This window comes from Monodelphis domestica, chromosome X (assembly GCF_027887165.1).
Source record: "Monodelphis domestica isolate mMonDom1 chromosome X, mMonDom1.pri, whole genome shotgun sequence".
In the NCBI taxonomy this organism is placed as follows: Eukaryota; Metazoa; Chordata; class Mammalia; order Didelphimorphia; family Didelphidae; genus Monodelphis; species Monodelphis domestica.
Genome location: NC_077235.1, coordinates 533271 through 552467, shown reverse-complemented (window position 1 = coordinate 552467; position 19197 = coordinate 533271). Strand labels below are relative to the sequence as shown.

General features: G+C 57.8%; 2 protein-coding genes across 4 annotated transcripts; both read right to left on the bottom strand.

Annotated features, from left to right (window-relative positions):
* Positions 1–4: 4 nt before the first annotated feature.
* Positions 5–10783, bottom strand: OTUD5 (OTU deubiquitinase 5). 2 transcript variants are annotated; one of them, XM_056809098.1, is made up of 9 exons: positions 10050–10783; positions 6690–6783; positions 2657–2721; positions 2408–2564; positions 2160–2308; positions 1215–1418; positions 831–1032; positions 625–738; positions 5–533 (listed from the first exon to the last, which is right to left on the bottom strand). In XM_056809098.1, exons 1-9 carry the CDS (start codon positions 10638–10640, stop codon positions 412–414), a joined length of 1698 nt encoding a protein of 565 aa, XP_056665076.1. In that variant the 5' UTR covers positions 10641–10783; the 3' UTR covers positions 5–411. The 2 variants fall into 2 exon arrangements, with proteins under 2 accessions (XP_056665076.1, XP_056665077.1); XM_056809099.1 differs by having other exon boundaries at positions 6690–6780.
* A 1711-nt stretch (positions 10784–12494) lies between these two features.
* On the bottom strand, positions 12495–19140 carry KCND1 (potassium voltage-gated channel subfamily D member 1). Of its 2 annotated transcripts, none has more exons than XM_007507701.2 (6): positions 18210–19140; positions 17129–17928; positions 15053–15299; positions 14866–14964; positions 14306–14571; positions 12495–13947 (listed from the first exon to the last, which is right to left on the bottom strand). In XM_007507701.2, exons 1-6 carry the CDS (start codon positions 18543–18545, stop codon positions 13626–13628), a joined length of 2070 nt encoding a protein of 689 aa, XP_007507763.2. In that variant the 5' UTR covers positions 18546–19140; the 3' UTR covers positions 12495–13625. The 2 variants fall into 2 exon arrangements, with proteins under 2 accessions (XP_007507763.2, XP_056665071.1); XM_056809093.1 differs by having other exon boundaries at positions 12495–13944.
* Between the last annotated feature and the right edge of the window lie 57 nt (positions 19141–19197).

Genomic DNA, 19197 nt, shown 5'->3' with positions numbered 1-19197 from the left:
TGGATTTCTTAGAAGATAAAATTACATTTTAATAAAGGGAAAAGGGGTAAAGACACCCAAGCACTGTGGGCAGGGGAGGGTATTCTATGAATCCCCCACCCCCACTGAGCCCCTCAACAAGGGGGCAGCAAGCAATGGGGGGCATGGTTCTCTCCTTTGACAGATAAATCCAAAAGGCTATGGGGGACAATGGTGGTGCTACGGGACCTTCCCATGTTCATTCCGCCGCTGAATCCATGTTGGAATTTAGGGTACACAAGAGCTTGAGGAGGAAGGTGGGCATGATTGGGGGGTGGGAAGTGGGGGGTGGGGCAGCAGTGAAGGCTGACCCAGGCCAGGGGTGGAGAGGGTGGGGAGGGAGGGAGGGAGGGAGGGAGGGAGGGAAGGAAGGAGGGCTCCAGTCCCTGGTTATCAACTCTTGTCTGGGGGGGGATCTCTGTGCACTGTGTTTTTCTTCATACTGTCCAAATATTCCTGTTGGGAGACGGCAAGGACGGAAGCCAGGATTTCATCATCGTCCCAGTCGTTCAGACCTGGCAGGGAAGAAGGGGACAAGAGCGGGAATGAGGTTTTCAGGGAGGGGCCAGGGGACAGAGATGCTGGGCCCTGGAGGGCCGGCCTTACCAAAGGCGCTAGGTGACATCTGCTGGATGAGAGCCCGGCACTCCAGAGCAGGGTACAGGGACACCAGAGGGGAGGTGGCTCGGTCTCCTCCAGTTGCTAACTGACTGCTTGGACCTAAGATGGAAGGGTGGGTGTCAAGAGGAACTCAGATGCCCTCTTCCTTTGGTCACCCCCACCCCCAACCAAAGTCACCAGGAAACACTGACCTGGTGCGCAGGGTGAAGGGGGTTTGGCGAGAGTGAGGGCATGGCCTGGCGAGGGTGGCTTGGGGCCCAGTTCTGGGTGAAGGTCCTGCTGCTCTGGGGAGGGGGCAGTGCTCCGCTGCCTGGGGGACCTGCCACTCCACTCCTCCAGACCACTAGAGGCTGCAGCTGTCGCAGAGCTGCAAGTGGCGCTGGCTTTCCGGGGCTGGGAGAAAGGGCAGTGGATGCCCACAAGGTTAAAATTCACCTGGAGAAGCTGGCCAAGGCCAATACTCTGGGAGGGTCAGAGGCTTGGTGTTCAGAAGGGCCCCTGGCAACCAACCCCACAACCCAAGCCTGAGCTTGGCCTCGACTGCCCCCGATGTCCTGACTCTAGAGCCCACCTACCTGTGCTTGGCCCCTGACCTGACGGGCTTGCTTCTCCTGGTCCCGGAGCCACTGCAGGTAAGACTCTCGGGCTACCTGCTCTTCAATGGCCTCATTAGTGGCCTCCCAATCTGTGGCTCGTTTCTTGTCCTCCAGCATCTGCTGCTCAATCCATGACTCCTCAGAGGTCTTGATGGCATTCTTCATCAGGGACTGGTCAGCGAACTAGGGGTTTGACAGAAGGGGCATTTCAGAGGCAGGCCAAGGGCACTGAAAGGCAGAAATGGGGCCTCCCAGCCCTGAGGAAAGAAGGAAACTAGGGAGGAAGGAAAGGAGGAGTCTGGCCAGAAGATTCGGGTTCTCAGCACGGGAGAGTACATGAAGGACAAGGACTGAGCAAAGAGCAGAGGCCAAGTCAACCCAAGAAGAGAAGCAACCCCCACCAAAGCCAAGTGCCATGGCCATTAATGGCCACCTCCCCCAACCCTTTCAGGTGGGGCCTCCTCAGCTCAGCCTGCTGCTAACTGGGCTGCAAAGGGGAACAAGACGGAAGACAGGCATCAGAAAGGAACATCTCACCCAAAGGTCAACAGGGCCAAAAGGAATGAATGCCCTCCTGCAGGAACAAGGCCAAAGGGAATGTCCTGAAGATGGGGGCCTACTCAACAAAACACGGACTGAACTGAGTGAGGGGTAGGGGACTGTCCAGAGACCACTGGTGTAGACATGGAGAAGGGCAGTGGCCAACAAATATCCCTTTCAGTTCTGTGTGCACATGTGCATGCGTGTGCGTGTGTGTGGGTGGGTGGGTGTGGGTGTATGTGTGTGTGAGAGAGAGAGAAGTGGAAAGAGTACGTGCACGAGTGCATGTGCATGTATGTGTGTCTTGGGGCAGGGAGAGGAGGGTAAATGGTAGATGGCAGAGCAGTCAGAAAGCTGGGCACAGCTAGTGAACTGCTCACTCACCCCTGGCTTGAAGGAGGGAAGCCCCAGCCCCACACCAATGGTGGCCTTGTTGGGGTTCACCACTGAGTTGTAGTGGATGTTGCGATGGTAGCTGACCCGGATGGGCTCGTCCTCATTCTGCTGAATGCCATGAAACGTGTTGATGGGCTCTGGGGGAATGGGGATACTTGTGCTGTGACAGGCAGGTGGGGTGGGGCAGGGCCCAGGCTGGCTCCCCCTGCCACCCCTCTGGCCCTCACTGGCCCTACCTGTGCTGTACTGGTACACTTCCACGGGCCGGTTGTACATCTCAGCCATGGCCTGCATCTCGATGTGGTTCCCGTGACAGTTGTTCTTCCTCTTCCGGTTGATGTAGGTGGTGAAGTCCTCGGTGACATAGTTGGAAAAGTAGTCAGCATTCTTCATCTGGCAGAGAAAGGGTGTACAGACTGAGCTTGGCAGAGAGGTGGTCAAGCCAGGCCCAGGGCACACCTCGAGGGCTCTAGCCCCAGTCTCACCAGATAATCCATGCAGTGTTTCCGGACCACTTCATGCATGTCCTGGTCTCCGTACACCTGGTCCGCTGCAGAAAAGTTTTACGAGGTCAAAGGCAGTCAGGAAACAGGCCCCATACCAAGTCCAACAGCATGGCAGGGTTAGAACAGACTCTTGATGTCCAATCCAAGGCCCACTTGTGCTGTGGGCAGAGAACACCCCCCCTCCCCCAATCTTTCTGGACACAAGTTGCCACTGTCCTGGGCCAGGGGGTGAAGTTCAAGGCCTCTGCTAAGTGACTACCACCTGATTCAGGCCAACCCAGGGAAAGGCAGGTTTCCAAGGGATCAAAGTTAGTTGCGGGGTGAGGGACGTCAGAGGGTTTCTTGGAAGAGAGTTGGGCCTGGAGCACTACTCTGGGGCACTCATCAGTCTTTCTGAGAAACAACCTGGACTTGGAGGACTAAGGCCTTAACTAATAGCCAGGGTCGACTAGGTCAAGAGACCACAGGTTTGAGGGAGCTGCAGAGAAGACTCAGGAAGGCATTCTGGCCCCACATACTTCATCCCTGCTAGGCAGAGGAAGGGGAACTACCAGCCTCATCCCATTCACCAGTGTAAGCCTGCCCTTCACCAGTCCCAGAAAGCTGGGCATGTGCCCCATCAGAGGAACAATAGGAAGGAAGGAGGGCTGGCTACCTGCTGCTGGGGGGGGGGGGGGGGGGAGGGGGAAGAGAGCCTCTTGGCAGCCCATCTTCCTACAAAGCCCTCGGCCCCTCTGCCACTTGCCCCTGCCCTAGGGCCCTGGCAAAGCCCTTTCTCTGTTCCTCTATTCTGAGTTGATGGCATCCTCCTCCTCGATTGACTCCCATGTACCCCTCTGAGCACATGTTTTGATGGAAATGGCACCTCCCTCTTTATGCCAAGCCACTTCCAGAGGGCCCACACTGGGCCTCCCATCCTGAACCTTAATACTTCTACCAAGATCTGAGGCCAAAAGGTCTGCCCTCAGCAGCCACTTTAACCCTCAAGGCAAGCAGGATCACCCAGCTCAACACTCCCACCCTCACTCTGAGGCCCAGGTGTTTGGAGCTTCACCACACTGAGCACATTATTTCCCTTTTCTTCACTCTCTTCGGCTATGAAATGGGGCTGCTGACGCTGATAGGGTTCTGTAGGAAACGCTAGATGGCCAAAGTTGCTTTCCACCACCAGAAAGAAGCCAGAGGGGGGACAGGACCCAAAGGTGACAAAGAGGTCCATATGGTCCCTTGCCAAGATACTTTCCCTGCCCAGTCTGGGCCCTTGGCCCTGGCAGAGAACACCATCCTCCTCTCTCCTCCAGTCAGGGTTGAGAGACCAGGTCAGGCCAGGCTGGCTACCTCTCCCACCCTGCCAAGAAGCAAGAGCATGGCTGGTCTAGGGAATGTGGAAAGTGGAGCAAGCCCCACCCTCTGGCTCCCTTTCCAGAGCCTCCCAGGAAGGAGGAGCCTGGCCTGGCCCTCTCCTCACTTCCCAATGGGCTCCCTCCTCTCCCTCCTTTGGCCTGGCCCCAAATGCCTGGGGTCCAGGCTGTGCAGCCTTGGACACCAATGCCCACTCTCTTCTGCTGGCTCCTCCTCTCCATTTTCCTGGCCCTGCTACATCTTTACTCTGATCACAATCACTAAACTGGGGCCTCTGCAGTATTTGCTTCTCCTCTATACAAACCTCTTCCTCCTCTCCCCCTTCCCCGGATAATCTAATGGGAGGCTCATCATGCTTTGTGTATGCTCCATTCTAGGCTCTCTCTCCAACAGGAACTCTGGTAGTCATGTCCAAAAGCAGGCTCTTCTTTCCCTCAAATCTATCCCCCAAGCCCTCAAAATTCTCCTTCCTGAATGGCCAGTGTGACACCTTAATGTCAAGTGTCCTGGCATTCAAAGCCCTTCCTGGCCTTGTTGCCTCTTACTGGGAATGGAAGCAGCCCAGGGACCTGAGCTCCTCTCTTCAAACCAATTTTTCCCTGGCTTCTTTGCAGAGCCTTCCCTGGAATCCCAGTTGCCTTCTTTTCCCTTCTTGTCCACACTAGGCTCTCTATGCCACTGCCCTTGTTAGAATTGAAGTGGGGGGGGGGGGGGCCGGTGCGGCGGCTATCTCCCTTTGGGTGAGAGAGGCCTCAGGCCTGCCAGGCTAAAAATGTCACTGAGGGGGCACTTTAAACTTTGCAAAGGAAAAAAAAAATTTCTAGATGAAACATACCCTCTTTCGATTCCTCAGAACTCTGGAAGGTAAATGCCATCATTAGCCCCATTTTGTAGCTGAAGAAACAGGTAGCCAGAGCCTGTCTGCATCCAAGCCCAGCACTCTGGGCACTGGAGTGCCCCCTACCTGTCAGCTGATGGCAACCAAACACTTGGGTCCCATTTCCTCCCACACTTCCAAGGTTACCAAACACCCTTAGATGCCATGGAGTCGAACCCCTTCAGAGGAAGTAATGGAGGAGGCCCCAGTGCATCCCTGTCCCCCCCTCCCCAGGATTCAGTTTTGAGCTGAGCTGGGGGCCTGGGAGGGGAGAAAGGCTGGATGTGAGGCCAGGCTCTCGGGCTTCTGCCAAGCCCCCTATGGCAGGGAGGATGATGTGCGTGTGCATGCACTCACTCTCCCAAGGAACTGGTGCATTATCTGGGCTAAGGCTTTCTCTTGGTCTCTACAAGTAAGACCCCCTGCCACTACCCAGGAGAGGACTCTCATTCCAGGCCATGGGGGTCTGGAGGGCAAGACAAGGTCACAGGCTAGCACAGAAAGAATAAGGGGATTTGGAGTCAGCCAAGGGCCCATTTCCTCATCCACAAAGGGAAAGCATCAGGCCAGATGAGCCTGCAGCTGGAAATTCTCCAGGCCTATGACTGATCCCCACTAGATGGCTTCCTGTGGCCCCGAAGGAGCCAGCTCCACCTAGTCTGATACCAGGGCAGCCAGCTACAAAGCTTCCCTGCAGCAAATCAGACCCAGGTAACACTCCTCCCAAGTCCCATAGCCCAAGAGCACAAATGATCATCAAGTCAGGGAGCTTAGCTCCTTCCTGGCCCCTGTAGCCTGTCATAATCGTCCTGGGGCAAAGCCCTCCCAGAGCAGGGCCATGAGGCCACATCCCCTCCTCCTCCAGCAGCACACTAGGCCCAGGGAGGTAGTAGGTTCACCTGGATGGAGCCTGGTCTTCAGCCAAGCAACTTGCCCACATGGCTCCCAGCAGCCACTGGAGCAGCTGTAGCTGCTTTATAGAGTTGGGGATCCTCAAAGAACCCTAATGGGCAGAAGGCCTTCTCAGCCACATGAAAGGAGATAGCTGCATTTCCCAAGGGAAAGGTCTGGCTGGCTGTGGGTCAGCCCACTCCCACCAGCTCCCAGGGGACTGCCCCCAGTGGGGAGGCCCAGGGCTAGCTCACAATTATTTCTCATAGAATAAAGACCCACTGTTTGGTATGAGAAAGAGAGACCCATCAGAGTGAGCATCCCCTCAGCCACCCCCCCAACACACACATACCGCCCCCCAACCTAGCAGGAATAAGCATTCGAGGAGCACCTACTCCATGGCTACACAGCACTGGGCTACGAGCTCCACAAATCTTCTCCCCTGCTGTTACCATCCCCATTGGACTGGCACTGTTTGAGACTGACTTTGGCTGGATTTGAATTCAGGTGTCTAGGACTCCATCTACTATGTCACCAGGTGCCTTCACTTTTACAATGGTCAGGACAAGCACACAGGTAGCACTCTACTGCCCTGCTGCTCTGCATCATGGGACCTAGGCCAAACTTCTGATCATCCTACCTTTTTAAGGGTACATGGGGAAGGAGGGGAAAAGGGGATGCCTGGCTCCTACCTCTGCCCCTCCCTGAATGGTCTGAATGCCAATGAGTGGGGGGGGGGGGAATAGGGGGGGGGGGAGAGATAGAGAGTGTGTGTGTGTCTGTGTCTGTGTCTGTGTGGCTGGGGGGGGGGGGGGGAATCAGACAAGACCAGAGGCCTCTCCAGAGAGGCTTCCCCTCACTGCCTCCCCAGCCACAACTTACCCACTGCTCGGAACAAGCAGGCCCCATCCTCCTTCATCTGTTTAATAATGAATCCTTTCTTGTCCCGAAGGGCCTTCTCAAACCAGTGTTCCTGCTGAAGACAAGAGGTGGGGAGAGCTCAGAGTCTGGCCAGCTGGGGTGGCCTGGCCTCCTGTGGAGCAAATAGCCTTGAAAGCCCAGACAGCTCGAAGGCCCAGAGAGGGAGGCCAAAGGGCAGGGCTTAAAGCCTGCTGAGAGGTAACGCTTCAGTCCAAAGTCCCCGGTGGGCCCCTTCTTCCTGGGTACCTCATCAATGGAGCGGAAGGACACTTTCTTCAGGCTGGTGCCCAGGCCAAGCCTATCCCACCCCACCCCACCCCACCTGGGGCCGGAGTCAGCAGCCTGTGCCGCCAGTGTTCAGAGAGCCTGGGATCTCTTCAGCTTGGCCCCAGGGGGTAGGAGCAAGAGCTCTGGACAAAAGCTGGCAAGAGATTTCAGTCTCTTCACACCACCTCCAGCTGGCTGCAAGCAGAGGGAGCTCCCCAATCCTAGAGGAGTGAGAAGAAGGTTCTAGCTGTCACCCCAGCCTCTGCTCCCCTCCTGCAGTTAGTCACGAGCATCACCTGGGCTCAGAAGAGGTCATGGGAAGGAGTCTGGGAGTGGTCACGTCCCAGGAGGCCCATGACAGGGGAACACCTGTTAGGGTCCTTGTTTGGCCCTGGCCAAGCCTAGAGAGGTCTGGAGATCCTCCCCTTGCCCCAGATCACAAAGGCAAGCTAGAATGAGGGGTGCTTCCCTCCAGAGCCTGGGTTGGCATTTGGAGGTGCATGCATGTCACATGGCTCTGCATCGCTGCTGAAGAAAGGGAAGCATGATGCAGGTCATTAGTCTATTAGGGTGTGGGTCTCCTGACTTTAGGGGAAATGCCCAGCCTGCAGTAACACTTTGGGGAATGGCTCTTCCCTCCCCACCATGCTGCTCCCCCGCACTGTCTGCGTGAGATTTTGGCTAGGTGAGGAAGTGGGGGCACAGGCACATAGTACTGGTTGTGGCAAAGCATTACCCTCCTCCCCCAGTTCCCAGTTGGCCATATGCTGCTGACATATGGGAAGTCAAGTCAGACTCAGAGCCAGGATGCTCCTCTCTCTCCTCTGCCCCTAGCCTTGTGGCCAGTGGGGGGCAGAAGAGTCATCACCTCCTTTAAGCCCAACCTCTTCTCCAGAGCACCCCTGAAGCATCCTCTGCTAGGGGATGAGAGGAACTTGCTCATAGGACAGAGAAGAGAACAGGGAATCCAAATTTGGGAGTGATGATGATCAGGCTCTCCAAGAGGGCAGACAGAACCCTGCTCCTCTTGGTTTTCCCCTCATAGGCAAGGACCAATCCTGATCAAGGACTAGAGATAAAGCAGACATCCCCTTCTTGGCAGGAGGAACTGAGAAGGGGAGGGAGCAAGTAGTCAGTTATTAAGCATCCACTACTTGCCAAGTACTCTGCTGAGCACTTTACAGAGAGATATGTGTTCTCTGAGACTCAGAATAAGCATGATCCCATGCTATCATGATCCCAATTTTTCAGAGAAGGAAACCGAGGTAGACAGAAGTCTGGCACTCATCCATGGTCACATGGCCAAGAATAATCTGAGGTAGAATTTGAACTCGGGGCCTCCCACCTCCAGGTTCAGTGCTTTACTTACAAGCAAAAGGTAGCCCAAGCCTTCTGCTCCTTCTCCCGTCCCAAAGAAAGGCCTTTCCTCGCCTTAAATTCAGCTGACAAGTAGGGATCCTGGGCCTCAGTGTACTTCCTGTGAAAACCTCTCTCTTTCCCAGTTGCCCCAGGCTTCCCCAACCCTCTACTCCCAATAAAGGATCCAGAAAGGGAAAGCTGCCATACCTCTGCCAAGATGTCAAGGTTCCTGGCAGAAGGAAGGGGTATCCCCACACTGGTTGACCATGATCTCCGTCTGTTAGCATGGGAGCTAGTTTTCCTTACCATCGAGCTCTTGGCAGTTAGGGCTCTGTAACCACCTCCCAGCCCAGGAAGAGTTTGCTAAGAATCCTTTGAGATCAGAGTCTGGACATCAAGAAAATAGAGGAGGAGGAGAAGGCCTCTCCTCAGAAAAAAGACCTGGCTGAGGGCATGGTAACACAGATGGGGCCCTGACCAGCTCATCCCATTTTGGGATGGAGCCTGAGGCTGCCTCAGTATCCCTGAGGAGGGTGGTGCAGATGTAGGAAGAGTCCTGACAGGCAGCCAGCTCCCTCCTCAGTGGCCTGTGGCCCAGAAAACGGTCAGGAAGATAGAAACTCAACAAAAGGGCAGAACATCTCCCAACCCTAGGAGATGCATAGCATCTCTCTGGCTCTTGGCACTGAAAGGGATCTTTCAAGAGCTCGGGGGCCTCAATTCCCAAAGGGCCAAAGAAACTAAGCTACCTCCAGAAGGCATTTCGGGGCAGGAGGGAGGAGGACAGGCGGTCCTGCCCTTGCCCTGCTGTGTCTGAAGAACCAGGGGATGAGAGAGGGAGCCAGGAAGGACCAGGAGAGTCCACAAAAGGACCCCAATGAGAGAAGATAGTTCAGACCTCTGGGAGAAGAGTTACAAAAGAAATCAAAAATGGAATGGGATCAGGAGGAGATAGTAAAAGCAACAAGGGGAGGGGGAGCCTGAGGCCCAAGAAAAATACCAGGAGTAAGAAAACCGGGAAGGCCCTAGGGAAGGACATGGAGTAAGAAAAGGACTGGGCAGAGGAGCTCTAAGGGATCCCCCCCAGGAGGGGGGCCCTGGGGACTTGGGGGGAGGAGTAAGAAAAGCAGGCCAGAAGAGCTCTGGAGATTAGGAAAAGGCTTCCTCCCCCCCCCCCCCCAAGGGAAGGACAATGGAGAGACAAAGCAAGAGGGGTCCTGGGGCCAAGGGATAAAAAAGGGGGCTGCTGAGGACCAAGGGGGTACAGGAAGAAAAGGAGAGGCCCAGGGCTTCTGTGCAGTGAAAGATAGAGGAGGGAAGCAGAGGACCCATGGGCAATCTTAGAGGAGGGGAAACCTAGAGGGACCATGGGGCTGGCCAAGGAAGGGGTGAGAAAAGCCGGACGAGAAGAAACAAAGATGGAGTTGAAGGGGGGGGGGGGCTGGTGATGGAGGAGCCCGAGATGGAATCCGCAAAGCTGGGGGGGGGGGGGGAGGAAGCACCGATGCGTGAAAAAGGGGGGGGCGAGCCAAGTAAAGCCCTAAGGAGGGCGGGAGGTAACAAAGATGGAGGGGGGCACAGGAAGGGACAAAGATGGGGGGGCGCGGCTGGGACCCCTCGGCGGCAGCTTCGGAAGCCCGAGCAACACCTCCCCCCGACCACCACCCCCCCACGCCCCGCCGTCGCCGCCCGTACCTGCTCTACAGTGGCTGGGTCCATGGCCTCCACTCGGGCAGCCGCTGTGTCGTACTCATCCTCGCTGTTGTAGCCGGCGCCGCCTTCGTCACGCTCGGGGCTGCCCCCTGCGCCCGGGCCCACACCGCCAACGCCGCCTCCGGGGGGCCCGCCAGGGTTGCCGCCGGGGCCCGCCTGCTGCCTCCGCCTCTTGCTGTGACCTGGACCTGAACAGCAGCCGCTACCCGGGCCGCCGCCGGGGCCACCAACGGCGCCCAGGCCCAAGCCCAGGCCCAGTCCGAGCGCGTCGGCGGCCCCGGCGGCGGCTGGCCCCCCGGGGCCCGGAGGTGGCGGCGAAGCCTGAGGCCGGGAAGCCGCAGAGCCCGCGCCCGAGGCCCAGCGCGCCAGCGGAGGCGGCGAAGCCCGAGGACGGCCGCCCGATGAGGGCCCCGCGCCAGGGCCGCCCTCTCCGCCGCCCGGGCCGCCGGCCCCAACGCCTCCCGGGCCGCCGGGCCCGCCGCCAGGCTCGCCGTCCGGGCCCGAGTCGGCGTCGGGCCCGGCGGGCGGCGGCCCGGGCGGGGGCGGAGGCTTCTTCTTGGGCAAGATGGTCATGGCGCTCTGGGCCCTGGCCCCCGCGGCCTCGTCAAGCTCGGGCTCCGGCTCGGGCTCGTCGGGCTCGTCGGGCTCACGGGCTCCGGCTCCGGCGCCCCCTCAGGGTTGCCGGGGCCGGGGCCGGGCCGGGGCCGGGGCCAGGCCGGCTAGGCCTGCCGAGCCCCAGCTGAAGAAGACGAGGGAGGGACGGAAGGACGGACTGAGGGAGGGAGAGAGCGAGGTCGGCCCGCGGGCGACCGATACTCGGGGCGGGGACGGGGGGGGGGGGAAGGGGGGTCCGCAGCTGACAGGCCCCACAGCAGGGCCTTTGGGCCAGGAGCAGGAGCAGCAGGAGGTGGTGGGAAGGGAAAGGAAGGGAAGGGAAGAGAAGGGGAAGGGAGAGCGACAGAAAGAGCAGGCGACGGGAGGCCGGAAAGGAGCCGGCGGACCCCGGGAAACTGAAGGGAGGAGGGGCGGGGCCACGGCCCGAGGCCCCGGATGAGGAGGGGCGGGGCTAGACTCAAGGCCCCGGATGGGGAGAGGGAGGAAGGGAGTTCTCGGAGATCTCCAGGAAAGCGAGGCCAGGGAAGCACAGTGGTCACGGGTTGAAAGTCCGAGCAGGCCCCGACAGCGTAGGCGGTGAGCAGAACGCGCAGGTCGGGAAGGGACCGGATGCTGAGAGCCAAGAGAGAGCGGGGGGCGGGCCCTGCCACTGCCGGGTCCGCCTCTCCCTCCTAGTTCCAGTGTCTGAAGTCCCCGCCCTGCTCCACCAGGTGACTGACAAAAACAAACACCCGGACGTCGCAGGCCAGCCCCCACGGCGTGCGCAGGCGCACTGGCTACAGAGAGGAAGCGCGCGCTCTCTCGCGCTCCCCCTCCCCCTCCCTCTCCTTCTCCCTCTCCGTCTCCCTCTCTCTTCCCCCCGTCTCCTCCTCCTCTTGGCCACTGGCGAAGTGGTACGTAGGAGTGATTAGTGACTTTCCCGAGCGGGGACTTAGGGAAGACGCAGTGAGAAGAGAGGGCAATCTGATCATGGTTCGCCTTTTCGAGGCGCCCGGGGCCCGGCCCCCACTCCTAGCCTGGCAAGTGGCCACACCGCTCCTCCCAGGCTCCCTGACGCCATTTCCGTCCCTTGCCTAGTCGCGAGGCCTTGAGCAGCGGGCCGAGGTCCTCCGGTCTCCTCTCATTGCTCGTCCTTCCTTGTCAATCAGAGGAGGTTCGTCCCACCCACTTCCCTCCTCCATTCAATTCTTCGCCTGGTCCCGCCCCCCCACCAAGCCCACTCGGTTCACTGGTTCCCTTGCATTCCACGGTCCAGGCTGCCCCCTTCCGGCAAACAGGGTTTCCGACTGATGGAGACCCATTTGGCGCTTTACTTCGCACTCCGGGGGGTCCTGCGGGGTCCAAAGGTAATTGTTCTTTCTTGGTCTGTCCAGCGCCCATAGGCCTTCCGAAACGTTGGCCAAGTAACTTTGATTTGAGTCTCTGCCCTTTCCAGGCCAGATTGGGTGTGGCCACCTCAACTCCTCTTCCTTGGGGAATGGCCAGGCTTAGCACCTCCTGTGGAAAGGCTCACACACAGAGAAAGCACCCACTCTGGGGATCTGAAACCACCCTCGTTTACTGGCTAAACTTTCCGCCTGGGCAGTACCCCTTGGCCATCCAAAGAGCATTTCCCCCCCTCCCCGAAGGCTAGCTAGCTGGGGGCAGGGGAAGCAGGGATCTGACCCATTTCATGGATAAGCAAGTTGAGATCCAGATTGGGGAAAAGAGGCTGCCTGGCCAAACCCAAGCCAGGCTCTTTCTGATGTCCCCTGCGTTCTCCGATCCCATATTGCCCCACTTCCCATCCCCAATTCGTGGGCCAAGATCTCCTTTGGTTTGTGTAGGGTTTTATTGTCTGCAACTACATCCAATAGGCCACTGGCTTTCAAGCATGGGGCAGGTGGGGAAACCTGAGACATGCCACAGGGAAGGCAAGCAGGCAGACAGCTGATGAAGGGGAATTAGGACACAGAGGGGAAAACAAGGCAGGCTCTAAGAGCTCTGGAGAGGGTAGAGAGAGATCTCAAAGCCTCTCCTCTTCCTGGCCTGCTGCTCCTAGTTATCTCAGCGATAATAATTCGACTGAATCGAGGGCAGAACCAGGAGTTACCCAGAGGTTCTTTGCATCACATAGCTGGGCTATTGCTTTGTATGTCATTAAGGAGGGGGAAGGGGAAGGGCCACCCAGAAGGCCTCCTAGGGAGTGAGACCTGGTGCCCAGTGGGGCCAAGACTCAGAGTCTCCTGGCCTTTCCTTGCTGCTTGCTGTGAGAGAAGATGGGGTTGGGTGGCCCCTCAGCCAACGAGAGGATTTTCTCCACCTGTCCAGGAAATGCATGGAGGCTAGCCCAGGGGTGATGGGTCTCTCTGCTGTTCAAGTCTACTAACATTTCCTGGGACATGATACAAGGAGATGTGCTGAGTGAGCAGGCCCCTAGGGCCACCCTCCTTCATTCCAATAGATGACAAATCCTCAAGACGCTAATGCCGAACAAAGAACGGAACTACTGCGTTCGAGACTCTGTAATGGAGAAGATACAGGATGAGACCTGCCTCCTCCCTCCTCTCTGACAACCAGCTTCCTTTGGGCTGGCCCAGTCAGTGGGGACACCTCCTAGGAATAGATAAGCTCCGAGGAGACCCCACTCCTCCCTGAGACACCAAGATTGGTCCTCTGCTATCCCAGCTAGTGATGTCTCTGGGGGACAGAGGACATGGGACCTTGGACGACAGCAATCACTTTCCATCACACCACCAAATTGTCCTGGTCAGGGCAGGTGAGGAGACTGAAGAGAGGGGGAGATAGGTGCCCCACCCCCAAACATTATAATATCCCATTGCATAGCTTATGGCCCCTCATCAGCCTCATACTCTGCCCCCTCCAAATATGGCTTTGGAAACAAAACAGAGCGACATCTGAGGTGGGGAAGCAAGGCCCCAAAAGAGGGGTGGCGTTCCCTAATCACAGGGAGGAGATTTTGACAGTGTTGTGGAGAAGATAAGAAGGGCCCAGGTTGGAGTTCCTAAGGGTTCCCCTGTTGCTGCGGCTGCTGCTGCCAACGCTGTCACTGCCACCACCGCTGCCGCTGCTGCCACCACCACCACTGCCACCAGAAGGTCTTCCCAGCCCTTCCCCATTGTCACTGGCAGGTGAATGTGGCCGGCTCTCATCTGGAGTGTTTGCTGGAGGGGTGGGGATACTGATGATGGCTGCCACCAGGTCCCGACTGGCGCAATTTAGAGTCAGGCTGTCATGGGTCTTGGCATTAAGGCTGGCTCGGCTGCTGGATTGAGAGCAGAAAGTGAGGAAAGGACAAAGAGACTCACCATACAGGCTCCCAGGTCTGCTACCCAGTTTGCCTTGCCACCTCAGGTAAGGGAGTCCAACCCCCCAAGCCACAATTTCAGGGTGAGGGGGTGCCGAAATGATAACTAATATTCCTTCCATGGTAAATAGCTCAAGTCCCTGGGCTGGTAAAGGAGCAGCAAGTGGGAGCACTTCATTGTCTACAGGGGCATTAATTCTCCCCTTGGTAGGAGTGATTCACTTGGTGGGCAAGGGGGTGGATTCACTGCTCCCTTTCTCTTCTCCTCAGGTTACCAAGGATCTCTCCCCAGAATTATACTACCTGACCCCATTACCTCTGGGGGCCTGGGCTGTGGTGCCCAGCAAGAGTGTCCAGCTCCTGCATGCTGCCCCGGCTGACAGAGGCTGTGGAGTTGGCCAGCCGAATGGCCCGGCGCTGCTTGGTCCGACGGGGACAGCAAGAGGAGATAAGACTACTGGCCCGAGCACTGCTTCCCATGACAGCCTGGGAAGACACTGAGGTGCTGCGGCTGGTGCGGCCACCCAGGGAAACGACTCCCAGGGCCTCACTGAAGGTAGACTCATCTGTAAACTCATGTGACTTAAAGGAGAAAAGGAGAGGAAAAGAGAGAGGGATAGACACAGGGAGACAGAGGAAGAGAGGGAAAGAGGAAGGGAGGAGAAGAGTCAGCATCAAGGGACAGAGCACTGGTATAGGAAATGTCAGGAAGGCCACAAACAGGGAAATGCTTCAGAGGGTGGTCAGGAAGCCTAGTCTCACAGAGAGGCTCACCTGTGGACCATGAGTCTAAGCAGGTACATCCTGGGAGCCCCAGTAGAACCCAGGGAGAGGAGCTCATTGGAAGGAGTCAGGATTCCAGGGGTGGCCTCTTACCGTGGTCTTCTCCAAACAGTGCAAAAGGTGATGGTGCTGCTGTTCGAAAGCTGAGCAACTTCGTGTACTCAGGGCTGGTCTCCTGGTGCTATCCTGGTCCTAGATCACATGGGTGAAGTGTCACATGCTTCTCAAGCCCCTGCCAACTCCCATCCACACACCACTGCTGCCCAAGGCAGATACCCACCTCCAGGCCCCTGTTGCGCTTGTACTGAAGGAAGGCTGTTGTGGTCCCACTCTTGGCCATTCGGATTCTTGCCAGCCGCACCTTCTGCTGGGCCCGGCGTTTATCAGCTCGCTGGTTCTGATGGTAGATTCGGCTGAAGTTGGATACGATGACGGGCACTGGTAGGGCGATGACCAGCACCCCGCTGAGCGAGCAGATGGAGCCGAAAATCTTGCCTGCGATTGTGCTGGGCACCATGTCCCCATACCTGTGGGCACACACCCAGTGCCTGGCTCTCCCTTTCCCTCTCTCAGACCACTGAGGCCACATGGAAGGAGCACCGAAGTTGAGCCCTTGACAGAGACTTCTCAGGACAGAGTCCCAGTGGCCTCCCACCACTGAGGATACTGGGAAGCTGCTGCCCATGTCTCTTGGGGACTGCTTGGGAATACCTGAGTGAGCAGGACAGGGGGAATGGAATGAGGTGACTCAGCACCTTTTGCGTAAACCTTTGTATACTTTCTTCCAGGGAAGTACCGTGAATAGGGGCTGGGGCAGGAAAAGACATTTGTGAGGTCTAGGTGCAACCCTGCCATTTTACAGAGGGGGAAAACATCCGCACCCTGGGAACAAGGCTTCCTTGAGGGTCTTATAGGGAGCAAGTACCCAAAGCAGGATTTCAATCTTCCCCAGGGTCTCGGTTTCCACCTCTTTATCATGAGGGGTGTGTATGCCACATTCTCTTAACCTTAACCTCCTATCTGGCTCTGAGGCACAAGGGTTTGATAACTTGGTAACAGTCTAAGAAGACTGCCAAGTCATCAAGAGGAATGGTCCCCAGAGGCCTGGATCCTCTCCACTGCTGCCCAGGGGTCCAGTAAGAAAACATTCTGCTCAGGGACTCTGGAAGAGTTCTTCCAGCCGCAAAACCCCACACTTCCACCATCTAACTGAGAAGTGGCCACTGGCCATGGAGAAGCATCGTCACCTGGGTCCCACCTGTCCCCCATTCAAGCTTTTTCATGCCTCAGACAGAATCATACTAATGCCTTCCCAGTAACTCTCGAGGTCACCTGGACTAAGTCCCCCGCCTGTTCAGGCAGGCCTCAGTCTCCAATTCCCTTTCCACCTGTGGAACCCCCTTCTCTGGGCCTGCTCAGTCCTCTCCTTTGGTTTTCCTGAGAAAGAGGGACATGAGAAGATTTGGAGGAACCAAGGCAGGGAAAAGACTGAGGGACTGGGACAGCAACTGGAAAGACCTTGAAGCCTCCACAAGCAATGCCCATTGTACACCAACTCCAGCTAGAGAGGTAAATGCTGGCCTCAAGATGCAGAGGGCCACATATGAATGTTTTGGGACATGACAGACACAAGCATCTATCATGTCTGACAAATGTGTTTGTTGGGAAGAATGTTTGCTTTTTTAATGGTTCAAGGGAGAAAAAAGGAAGCTGAAAGGACAAAACTAAAGTGGGGTAAGGCAGGGGGGAGAATCAAGGCTCTCTTAAGTGGCCCTGGGTATCTGGAATTCCACGGTTCCTTGTTTTGGAGAGGCAAAGGGAGACTGATTGGGAAACATGATATATAGATTCCCTGCACTCCCCATGTGTCCCAGAGCAAATCCCCCAATGATTCAGCTGCCCTAATGGCTGAGCCCAGAGCTCCAAGAGTTGAGAGCTTGACTGGGACGCATTGAGAAACCCCTAACTGTTCCCTGCATGCCCCTGGGTGAGTCCTTCCTCCACTTTAATTCCAAGTTTCCCCATTCATGTGACAGTAGAGGATTAGACCACAAAGAGCAGTCCTTTCATGTCTAGAGACATTTTGCCATCCCCATTCCCATGAAGAAAAGATCCTTGGAGATTCTAGAAGCCCTACACACTAGGAGACTTCCAATCAGTTCCTCTTCCTCTCTGGACCTTGGTCTCTCCCCTGTTCTCCATCCTTCTGCCAAAGAGAGAGAGAACAGGATACTGCTTCTAGTTTGTTGGCCTTGGAGGCAGGAGATATGGGTTCAAATTCTGCCACAGACACTGGCCAAGAACCTCCCCAGAGACTTCAGGGCCACCGTCATTTATTTCCATCCAAGTCACTTACCCAAGAGTGGTCATGGTGACGATAGTGTACCAGAAGGCAGCTGGGATGCTGGTGAAGTTGGTCTTGCTGGTGCCCTTCTCAGCATAGAACATGACAGTGGCAAAGATGATGATGGCCATGGTGAGGGAGAAGAGGAGGAAGCCCAGCTCAGAGGCGCAGCTCTTCAGTGTGTAGCCCAGGATCCGAAGGCCCTGGGAATGCCTAGAGAACTTGAAGATTCGGAACACCCGGAAGACACGCAGGGTCACAAAGGCCCCAGACAGGTCTTCGTTCTTGGGCACAAAGAGCCCAATGTAGTAGGGCAGGATAGCTACAGCATCAATGAGGCTCATGACGCTGCGAAGGAAGCGGCCCCGACTGGGGGCCGCAAACAACCGCAGGAGATACTCCCCAGTAAAGATGAGCACACAGGCTGTGTCCATGCAGAAAAAGGCCAGCGGGAAGCGTTCCCCGCAGGGCTCCTCCCGCCAGCCAGCCCGGCCACCAGCTGCACAAGGGATAGTCTCTACCACGTTGGCGATTACCGAGACAGCGATGAAGAAGCCCGTCACATAGTAGAACACCAGCGCCATGGTGCTCGTGTGGGGGTTCTCAAAGGCTCGCCAGAGGCGCTGGCGAAAGGGGCTGTCAGGGGGCAGGGCCCAGTCAGTTCCAGCCCCTCCGGGACCCCCCAGCTCAGCCTCCTCATCCTCAGCCAGGCGTTCCGCGTTCTCTTTCTTGCGGTCTCGGTACTCTTCCAGACAACAGTCACCAATCAGCTCCGGCACGATGCCATAAAAGGCTAGCTCCTCATCAAAGGCCTGAGGAATATAGGAAGGGACTGGAGATGAAGCCTGCCCCTCTCAGGGTGGGCCTCCCTCCCCTTGGGGATCTTCTCCTTGGCCCAGGGTGCCACATTCTCCCTGTTGGGAGAGGGCTTGGCAGCAGCAGATCCCCCTAATATTTTCCCCCAATACTTGCTGCTGCCTGGGGAGGAAAGCAAAGAATCCAGGTGGCAGCCCCAGGCCGGGGCCCTCCGTGGAGCCCTGGGCCACTCTTCCCTGCCTACCCAGGCCCCAAGCTGAGGGTGGGAGGGGCTCACCTGGATGCACTCCTGCCTGGGACAGTGCAGGCGGCCCGTCCGGTAGAAGTTCAGGATGTGCCTGAAGAGGTCCGGGTCCCGGTCGAAGAAGTATTCGCCAGAGTCCGGGTCAAAAAAGAATTCCTTCTCTGAACTGCCCAGCAGCGTGTCCGGGTAGCGGTCCAGCGTGTTCTTCCACGTCTGGAAGCGGCGCCCACTGACATTCACCACCAGCACCTCATCACTGCGAGCCTCACAGCCCCGAGGGGCAGCAGGCAGGGGCTGCTGGGCCAGGGGAAGCCAGCCCACGGCAGCCGCCCTGGCAAAGGGCAGCCAGGTAGCCACTCCAGCTGCCATCCTGGCGGCCCAACTCAAGAGGGCATCCAGCTGGAAGGATGGAGGCTCAAGTGGCAGGGGCCCACAGGGGCTGCTGCCCTTTCTTCCAGGCCAGGGGCAGGTAGGACGGGAAGCCGGCCCCTGGGCCCCGGGTGGGGGGGGGCGGGGGGGGGCTCGAGCCACGGGCTCTGGGGCCAGCGGGGTGAGGCCGGGATTGTTGCCGGGGACCAGGTGGCTGCGGGCCGCCGTTGGTACTGTACCGGAGTAAGGAGTGAGGAGGCTGTGGGGCTGGGGCTGGGCTCTGCGCAGGGGAGGAGACTGAGGCGCGGGGCGGGGCGAGGCGGGGCCCCCAGGAGCCGGAGCCGCAGGGCCGGCCCCTCCCACTACCCTCCGGGGCGGGGCAGAGGGAGAAAGAGGAAGCAGCCGCGACTCGTGCGGGCCGGAGTCTTGGCTCCTAGCCCCCACCAGCCCACTGCTCCGAGCTTTCGTCCGGGTCTTGTCTCGGGTGCTGCGTGCCCCGTGCAGCCCTCCCGCAGTCCCTCGGGTCCGAGCTCATTAGCGTTTAGCTGCAAACAGGCCTGATCGATGGGCCCTTCCTTAATGGGTCTTGGCGGCGGGGGGAACCTTGGGCCCTGCCCACTTCTCAGAATCTGCCCGGCAGCGGCGGCAGCCC